This window comes from Plasmopara halstedii (assembly GCF_900000015.1).
Source record: "Plasmopara halstedii genome assembly, contig: Scaffold_2881, whole genome shotgun sequence".
Lineage (NCBI taxonomy): Eukaryota > Oomycota > Peronosporomycetes > Peronosporales > Peronosporaceae > Plasmopara > Plasmopara halstedii.
Window position 1 is genome coordinate 369,744 of NW_020189786.1, and position 9,738 is coordinate 379,481.

Consider the following 9,738-nt stretch of genomic DNA (forward strand, 5'->3'; position numbering starts at 1 on the left):
TAAGATGCCCTTTGAAGAATTTGGAGGTGCCTTGAAGGCAGGTGATTTGGCAGAAATCGTCATTTTACGACCGAACGAGGAGATTAACTCATCGTCAATTCTGGATGAAGCTGTCCTGGTAACACCAATATGGTACTGAACGCACGAAGTGGATCGTCGATCCTGAAGAACCGAAGAACCCCTCGGATCCGTACCAATCTTTGGTAACGGAATTTCAAGGCGTCGTCTTCAAAGCCCCGCCGTCGATCTTACCCCCGGACCGAGGTGTGCGCCATGAGATCGACCTGGTTCCGGGAATCAAATGCTGCACAACACGCCAATGGCCCCTTCCCAAGATGCAGTGTGACGTCATTGACGCCTTTTTGTGCAAAGCACGAGGCAGGAATGGTGCATGAGAGCAAGTATCCCCATTCAACACCCACGTTTTGTGTCCGGAAGCCGATCCTAAAGTGGTGTATCGTTCATGCTTACAATAGGCTAAAAAGCTGCCACCATTTTGGCAGAAACGCCGATTTTTAAAAAGGGTGTTCTCCAAAACAATATGGTTGGCTGTACAAAGTACAGCGCACTCAGCCTGGCCGATGGCTATTACCATATCTCTTGACAGCAAGCGATATTTCGCTGACAGCGGTGTGTACTTCGAGCGGGATGCTCTGGGAGTGGCTGGTGATGTCCCAAGAGCTGTCAAATGCACCAGCAACATAATCGTCTTGTGACGCAATTATTCAGGCCCCATCGGGCGTATGCACAGACATACCTTGATGACATCTTCGTCCACAGTCGTGCGGGCCATGGGATGACAGATGTGGAAAACAACATCGTACATTTGTGAGCGGTGCCCAAGTGCATGCGCACGAATAAGCTGTATGCTAATGCCGAAATGTACATCTTCGGTGCGGAAGAAATTTCCTATTTTGGTGCTTCATTGGGAAGCGTGGCATTCGATCGAATCCCGCAAAGCTCAAGGCTATTATGGACTGGCCGGATCCAAAGAATCAAAAGAACTTGGCCGAGTGTCTTGGCCTCACCAACTACTTGCACAAGTGTCGCGCGAATTTTGGGGAAATGGCACGGCCATTGTTGAATCTCCTAAAACAGAATACGAAACGGTGTTGGGACACCAAGCATCGGGAGGCTTTTGACAGGGTCAAAGACACCAATACTGGCGTTGCCAGACCCCGATCGTTCTTTTAGTGGCGTCTGTGACGCTTTGGACTTTGTCATCGGCTGTGCAGTGCTGCAAGCAGACGTCGAGGGGCGAGATCGGATGATCGCGTTCGAATCAAGCCAGCTTAAGGCTGCGGAGAGGAACTAACCAGTCCACGACAAAAAAATACTTGCGATGAAGTATGCACTTGTCTAGTTCAGGGTGCACCTACTTGGCTCAAGCAGATTGCGATGTACAGAGATCATGCGTCATTGCACACTGCGACTCAGTCAACTCACCTCTCGCAGAGGATGACCAGGTGGCTCTCATTCTTTGCAGAATATAACTTTGAGGAGAAGTATAAGCCAGAAAAGCAGAATGCTTTGGCTGATGCGTTGTCAGACACCGATCTTCCTTTTCGTGTTGTCTGTGATGCTTCAGTTTTTGTCACGCAGACCAGATTATGAGCTTGCTCATGTCACGACGATGACATCGTCAGTGATGGATTTGATCCGTGCCGCATATAGTATGTGCGTAACGCTCGTACGGGCTCTCGTGAGCAAAGAGTCCGAAAACTTGGACAATAAGTCGTCGTCGCCATTGCGCGCACGGTTACACCGATATTCGTTGAATAACGGGTTGCCGTTTTATAGCATCGATTCGACGAAAAGCCACGGATTGTGATTCCCCACGATGAGGATTTGAAATACCGTATCCTATACGAGGCCCATGACACCCCACCCAGTGGTCATCGCGATCGTGAGAAGACGTACAGCTCTGTGAGTGGCCACTACTAGTGGCTCAAGCTGAACAAATGGACAAGCACATAAGTTCACGCGTGTGAGACGTGTCAAAGGGTGAATCCTCTGCGTAAGCGGCGGCGCCGCTGGCTAGTTTACCGGCCGCTTCCGGGAGTTGACCGTTCATGAGTATGGACTTTCTGTTTGGCCTGCCGAAGAACTCGGCGGACAACACGGGTGTGGTGGTCTTTGTGGACCGACTAAGTAAGATGGCTCATCTTGGGGCAGTGCCGGACACCATCGGCGGTGTGGGTACTGCGACGCTTATTGCCGATCGTGTCTTTCGACAACATGGACTCCCGTAGTCAATTATCTCAAATAGAGACCCGTGCTTCACCGGTAAGTTTTGGTCTACAATCTTCAGGTGCCGGGTACCATGTTGACTATGTCAACAGCCGGCAATGAAATTATGAGAGTACGCAACTCTTGAACAAAGTCCACGAACTCCTTCTTGCCCTGTCGTTCGGCAAGGAAACGCGATCGCACGTGAAATGCCTGGTTAGGCGGCGAGAACACTCGCAAAAACGGCAGCTTTAGCTCCTCCAGGAGAACACCACTTTCCACCGAATTGCCGCACGTCAGTGCCCATTCTCGCGCTCGAACACCGAGCTTGAAGATAGCTAGCGTCACTTGCTGTTGCTCATTCTGGAGCATGGTGGATGCCATAGACATCTTGGCCTCTCTCACCCAAAGCAGGGGATTCTCGCCCCTTTTACCCTAGAAGGTCTTAACGCTCATCATGAGCGACCTGGCAGCGCGGAGTTATCCGTCGTTGACGGCGGCGTCATGGACGCAGTCGGCGCCGACATCTTCTTCTCTAGGTGCTCTAGCAGAGCATTTTCATAGTTCGGAAACGTCTCAGGTGCGCGCTTATCGCTTTGGGTCCTTGGAAAGCGAGGTGTTGCACGTCCTCAGAGCCAAGCAGGGACATCGGCCGTACTGCATACCTGGGGCAAAAAGGAGAAGTGCTCCATCCTACCGAGTGCAGCGGGTCTGCCGTGGCTCTTTGCATAGAGGAAGCTTACTACGGCCACTGACCTTATGTTCAATACTAGAACCAGTTCGAGTGTTGCGGATCGCAATCCGCTACCTCCACGAATATTCAAAACCTTACTATAGTCAAATGTACTGTTCCCATTGTGTAATTTTACCGACTTGTGTAATGTACACCTTTGGATGGTTACACCATCTTGTGTGACCCACCCCTGTATACCAGGGTACGTGTAACCCCGTTACAGAAGGAGCTTTGACTCTCATAGTCCGTCTAAGCTAACGACCAGAGGATCTATTCACCGAAAAAATCAAAGACAGATTGATTTCTTAATATGTTTTTTTTCTTCAACCTTATATTATGCACAGCGTGAAGCCAGCAGCCACCTGCCCGATGAACCTCTCGTTCACTAAATTTGATCATATACATCTTACCGAGTACTGATGATGATACTTCATTGTGGTACTTCACCTGAACTTTGTTTCGTACATCATGACACTTATCCCGTGACATCCTCCGCGACGAAGAAGAACTCCAAATATAGTTAACAATATTGCGTCTTACAACAAGTATCACAACATTGTCGTATGCACATAATAGCCAAAACGTATGGGCATAAATCAAGTCAGAGTAATATAACTGTTTTTTGGTTGCGCAATAGGAAATTGGGCATAGTTTCTAAGATATTAATGCTTATTACGAAGATGACCATCCGGCTTTATAAGGAAAAAACGTAAGAGTATTCGTGTGTGGATCAGAAAAATAGATAAAGATGCAACCCTCGCATGAAATTGTTCAAACTGCATAGCTCAACGTGAAGAACGATACAACATTGTTATGTTTGTAGACAACAAATTTCTAGAAGCGAAGAAGTTCAATGCTTAATAAATTAATACCTTATCATTCTAACCATCGTAACATTCATTAATCATTTTAAACAACGTGGACCTTCAAAAAATCGTTCAGCTTGCTGTATTGTCATATGGTCTGTTAGTCGGTTTCTAGTATGTTAAGGGGGTCTTAAATGTTGTTGTAGCAGAAGTCATGTCGGATTCGAAAGTCATCTATAGGTTGTCGCCTGACGTTCGACTGAACACGCGTACAGTGAGCAAGATTTAAAATGATTTTTTAAGATGCTTATGATAGCTGATACACACTGTTACCATACATTCCTATTCGCTCTTATCGAGCTCTAATCAGAAGGTTGATGGCTGCTATACTGGTTACACACAGATATCATATGACCTTTAGAAGTAACGTTAAATTCGTGAATATAGCCATTGAACCGTCGCACAATGCGACCTGAGATGTATATAACATTAACCGATGACAACTAGACCAAAAGCGACGTGACAAGACCATTTCCGTACGACCGATCTATCTGTACTAGACCATTCGCAACTAGCGAATACAGTGCACGAATAACAAGACCATTTCCATTTGGTTTGCCATGGTCGTTGAGCACAATACCCGCTTTGTTCTTAAGTTCGTTCACTCCCATCTCGCCTTCGTGTTGATACAGCAAATGAAGCAATACTGCCTCTTCCCGAATTGTTGGTGGGTTCGTATCTCGAGCTGTTAAGAGTTGAACGTCCACCATATGTCTCATCTTTCGTTTACGACGTGCAAGCTCTAATCGAAGCGAATCTACTCGCGACTGCACCTCCGCTTTCTCTTTCTTGATTTTAGCCAACTCCTCCTTTAATATTGGCAAGTCTTGAACGTTTTCTTCTAGTTTTTCTTCTGTTTCTTCTGCAGCTATAATTTCTCCTTTTAAAGTCTCTTTTTCCTCGCGAAGTTCTCTCAAAACCTGTTCTCTAGCCGCAGTTGCAGCATCTAGCTTGAACTCCACATTCTCTTTGTCTTGTTTTCGCTTAAGATCAGCTTTAGTTGCCTGACGTCGCGCCTTCTTTCGTTGTAATGAGTCAATTGCTGCCTCAATGTCTCTTTTCTCTTCAACGCGAAGAGCTACAGCCTCCTGTAACTCAACTATCTCCGACTGCATCTCCTGTTCCTCTTCTGCATCGTCTTGCATTAAATGAGAACTTGGTTCCATATCGGTCTCATTAACGGCATTATCTTCCTTTAAAGCTTGCAATTCAACTTCAAGTTCAGCGACGCGCTGCTCTCGCGTCTGCATCTGCTGTTCCCAGGCCGTCTCCTCCTGTGCCAGCTGACTTTCGACTTGATTCTGCAGAGTCACCTCGTCACCAGTCTTACGTATTTTGTCTTGATAAAGCTGAACAGTGTCGGACAGCGCTTCAAATCGTCGCTTTAAGCGATCACAGCGCTCAATAGTCTCGTTAGAACCATTATTTCGAGCAGTTTCCAGTGCTAGTCGATCCAGTGTTGATTGCCATGTATCGTGAAGCTGAGATGCATTTTTTTTGGCTGCATAAGCCGTGCTAGACACCAGTGAATACAGCGATCGGGTCGAGTTCAATGGTGATGTCGAAACGGGTTTACTATGCGTAGATGAAGAAGTAGAAGCTTGTAAGGAAAATATTGCATGCTTTGAAGGAGTGCGGAAAAGGCATGACTCGATGGATGCGCCTAACTCACGAAGATCGTCTGCGCAGAGCTCAAGACGACGAGCGTCTTCATTTAAGGACATGTCAATTTTGAAATTGTGATTATTGTAATTAAATTCAAACATATTGTATTAAATTTTTATTTGTAGATTTTAAATTCTTAACTTATACAAGCTGGTCATTTGGACCGTAATATGATTATATTAATGATTGCAGTTTAAAAATAGTTCAAAATTTGAAGTATTTAATTCCCCTCTAAGTTTCAAAATTGTATAGTCTTTAAGAGTTTAAATAGCTGGGTTTCAAACCCATTTTCAGAATGATTTTCTAAAAGGACATTCTCACGTTTTGGACATAAATATAGACTGTTATTTTTAAGTTGCTCAGAGCTTCAGAGCAAGAATGTGCAACATACAGCAGTTTCAACATCGAACCGTCGAGCAAGATCGAGTTATTCTCCACGCAATATCATGTCAGATGCAACGACAAAGAAGCTAACGGAAGAGATTGCGCGGCTTGAATCTGATCTAAAAACCCTTGAAGCTTCTTGCACAACATCAGAGGCAGCTAAGAAGTGAGTTTGCTTTAGATAGAAAATCAAACATCATCTAACTTATATTGTTGTTTGATAGAATTGCCGGGTACTGCCAAAGCACGGCAGATCCGTTTCTTGGAGAAAATGAAGGTGGGGTAAACCCATGGCAGCAAAGTGGTCAAGGTGGTGGCGGTTGTAGTATCTTATAAAAATCGAGCTACGAGGTCAATTTTACTAATTCTTTTCGATGCAAATTGGTATTCTGTACTACTATGTTGGACTGGGCAGTATCCTGACTATAGATAACACCGTTCAGGCTTCTTGCAAATGAGCTTACGCTCTTCTTGCCGATTAGATTCTGAAAACTCCCTCGCCAATTTCTTTACATTTGTACAAACTTGATATCTACTTGCAGCTAGAACGCCAAGTGCATCTTCCTATCACAATTTCAATGGCCACTCGGGTGACAACATGCACCTGTGCAATAGTCTTTGTCATCGAATCAACACAGAGAAGAGCGTTGGTTCTTTTAATGGACCTTCCGAGAGATTATCAAGGATGACCTGATGAAATACATCACACATGCAGTTTCTTGATAAGGAAATTGGTATGATCACACTTTTAAATTCTTGACTACCTGAATTGAAATGAGCAAAACTCGTTCCGTTTTCGTCGACGTGCAGATAATGAAGAGCCAAACACGGTGCTTAACGGCGTTGTCACATTCGGCAAAGCTACCTATAAACTCGACTTTTACACAAGCGTGCGAACATTGTAAAATATTGTTTTGTCTTTAATGTTTTAAACCAAACAAATGAGTCCTTCCTATTTCCTCCGTAAACTTCATATCGCCTCTTTCCACAACTAAAAGCATTGTCATCTTCTTTTCCTGCTCCTAAATTGTGGTCGCTTCAAGTTTTGCGGCGCACTCTTTCCATCCTTTTGTACTTTGTGCTTTCCTTTGGCACTTAACAGTTTAAGATCGTTCATCTGCGGTCTGCTGCATAGCGTTATCTAAGTCTTAAACTTAAACGTGCTCTACCATGTTTTTTGACATCGACTAGCAGCAGGCTGCTGAACGCTACATAACCAACATCACCCCGCAAACCGCCTTCTTCTCATACTCTTTAAATTCAAACCTCTTTTTACCTGTCACCTTAGCGCAGGCTACTTGTCAATTACCTCAGTACGACATGAACGCTATTTGTCTGTCTTCTTCTAATCGGCCTGCCGTTACTCTAGAATTGCTCCAATTTTAACAGCAAGACAAAATATGGAGATTCTGAACTGTTCGCGTAGGAACCTCTTTAATTTTAGCTGTGCCTTCCTCCTCACAGCTTGCACTCATAAATGTACTTAACAAAAAATACCAAGAGCATTTTTTGAAAAGTAATTTTATGAACACGAAAAGTCGCCGAAAATGACCCAATATTGTGACTTTTTGGGTTAGTTTTTTGATCGCCAATTCAAAACGAGCGATGTAAACAGTTAGACAATTAATTTCTTGATGAAAAAATGCCAGAACAATGATCAAAACATTTATGATTTTCTCAGAGAGATTGATAAACGCCGTAGTCCTTGGGCAATGCTGTCAGCATTGTCTTGTTACGCTCCTGGACATCAGTCAATCCAGCTTGGTTGAAAGGTTAAATGAACAAGGATCTCTTCAAATTGAAACGAAAAATCCCAAATGCCGTGATGATATTTTTTGTTTCGATCGGACACTTTTGTTAGTTAAGAATCTCCTCAATATCAAGTAATAAAATTGTGTTTTGTGTGTGGTTTTTAGTTTGTGAAGTTCGGTAAATCGTCGCTGCTAAAGATTTAAAGTTTGGTAGACCGGGTCGGTCCTTTACCACCAAAGTGCTCGCTTTGCACTTTCTTTTCATGGTTCCGTAGTTATTCATCAGTCATCGATTTAAATTTGTAGTGTCATCTGATGATTGCTTTAACAACTAATTTCCGATTGTGACGAAAACGCCGAAGCTACCACAAACTTCGTGCTTCCTCGACAATCTTTTTTCTTGCGTGTATATCTATCTATGCCAGCAGTACATTTACCCCATAAATTTATAGCAATTGGATGAAACAAGTGATGAAGCTCATGTTCCAGTTGATCTTTCTAGCAGGTACAAGGGTGAATGTGCCTAAGCAATTGCTGTAAATGGAGAGGATGTGAAGTATGTTGCAAAGATGTATGTAATTCAATTGGGATCACACAATCATACATGGTCTGATAAGGAGACATAGCGGCGAAGAACATAAATAAAATCTTAAAGCGATACCAAATTCACCACAAGAAGATTTAAATTAAAGTTTTATGCTGAATGATGAAGAATCGCACTTCTGTGTCTATCGCCATTACTTTCTTCAGACGATCAGTTCGTCTTTATCGTCTTGTTTGATCGGAACTCACAGAAAATAATTTACCAATACCGATGACAAGTAATGATAAATCTTGATATCACAATGGCTAGATACTCTGACGAATGGTGACAAATTGGATGATTAGTGAGGTAAAAGCGTTGCCATGTTTAAGCACTGCGTCAAATTGAGCGCTGATGTTTTTATCCCGCTTGCTGAAGAGGATAACAATATAGATAACATGAACACCATTGTGTTCGATCATGTGTGCACATCATTCGTTGTCATTGGATAATCGAAGGCGCTCCAAAGTCTTCATTAGCCAAACTGAAATCGACTTTCAGAATAACGGGCTCCGATGAGGGAGCCAGTACTTGTTTATTAATTTGATCATCGGCTGTATGAGTTTTTATCAGCTTTAACATCCTGAGATGAAGCAGAATGTTAGTAGCAGGATGATCTCTGCTCGGTGTTGACTCATCTTGTTTCGCTTTTACTCGGACTGCCCAAAATAAGCGATAACGCTGAGAATACATTTGAATGGCTTTCTTAGTTTCCGAATCATACATTCATGACTGAGAAAGCATGCACTAATCGTTCGTCACGGCGAGGAAAAACCCCTCATTCATGTCGGAGTAACGAGCGATATCTTTGAAGACACGATCAAGCGGCTCTATCTTTACATCCGTCTTTGAATATATAGCTGTCAATTTTTAAATGTGCCATGTAGCACATTTAAAAAACGATCTTTGAGTTGATGAAGTTTTATCGCGGTCTGATATAATTATCTCTGGAGTGCTATAACCCAAAGTGCAAACACGGAACGGCAGCTGATCGTTTGTTGGTAATTACTGTGGCGAGATTAACATATTTGCAGAAACGATTGTTTAGTATTATGCTCTACATATCTTTGGTGAAACAAAAAACAGAGTCGAGACCAATTGACTCGCCACTATCACTATGGGCTGACAATGGATTGGTTTCTAAAAATACGTAGCCGACTGCAATGATTATGAAAAAGTTGTCGTTATCATAATTAAATTATTTTGTCGTAACTCTACTAAAACCCACAAAAGCAATTAGCAAGTTTCACTTTAACTTCATCTATAATTGCTTCAGCGCGAATATCAAGATCATGCCACATGTTCAAGACAGATGCAGGACCAATGATGGAAGCCACAGCGTAAAAACGATCTCTTTCAATGTCATTTGAGTCTGAATACGAGGCATAAAGTAGTAAAGAGCCAGAACCCGAAGCATTTACCTCACGGACCAGTCGCCTAGTTAATTCATTCATGTCGACATGATGATAGTGGCGTAGCATCGTCTCGTCCAATGCTGATGTAGGACACGTAAGGCGGAAGGAAATT

The 9,738-nt window shown here is 43.3% G+C and overlaps 3 protein-coding genes across 3 annotated transcripts; 1 reads left to right on the forward strand and 2 right to left on the reverse strand.

Annotated features, from left to right (window-relative positions):
• Nucleotides 1-4,271: 4,271 nt before the first annotated feature.
• On the reverse strand, nucleotides 4,272-5,552 carry PHALS_05168 (uncharacterized protein; the record flags this gene model as incomplete). The annotated part of the gene is made up of 1 exon (XM_024718846.1): nucleotides 4,272-5,552. The coding sequence occupies one exon, from the start codon at nucleotides 5,550-5,552 to the stop codon at nucleotides 4,272-4,274; it is 1,281 nt and encodes a 426-aa protein (XP_024584204.1).
• A 387-nt stretch (nucleotides 5,553-5,939) lies between these two features.
• PHALS_05169 (hypothetical protein PITG_16898) lies at nucleotides 5,940-6,782 on the forward strand (the record flags this gene model as incomplete). The annotated part of the gene is made up of 4 exons (XM_024718847.1): nucleotides 5,940-6,043; nucleotides 6,102-6,159; nucleotides 6,593-6,611; nucleotides 6,688-6,782. The coding sequence occupies 4 exons, from the start codon at nucleotides 5,940-5,942 to the stop codon at nucleotides 6,780-6,782; spliced, it is 276 nt and encodes a 91-aa protein (XP_024584205.1).
• A 1,689-nt stretch (nucleotides 6,783-8,471) lies between these two features.
• On the reverse strand, nucleotides 8,472-9,236 carry PHALS_15077 (uncharacterized protein). The gene has a single exon (XM_024718848.2). It carries the CDS (start codon nucleotides 8,935-8,937, stop codon nucleotides 8,653-8,655), a length of 285 nt encoding a protein of 94 aa, XP_024584206.1. The 5' UTR covers nucleotides 8,938-9,236; the 3' UTR covers nucleotides 8,472-8,652.
• Between the last annotated feature and the right edge of the window lie 502 nt (nucleotides 9,237-9,738).

Bases quoted from the DNA above. Each gene is read 5' to 3' on its own strand.
- PHALS_15077 (XM_024718848.2), bottom strand. From the start codon at position 8,937: ATGTATGATTCGGAAACTAAGAAAGCCATTCAAATGTATTCTCAGCGT.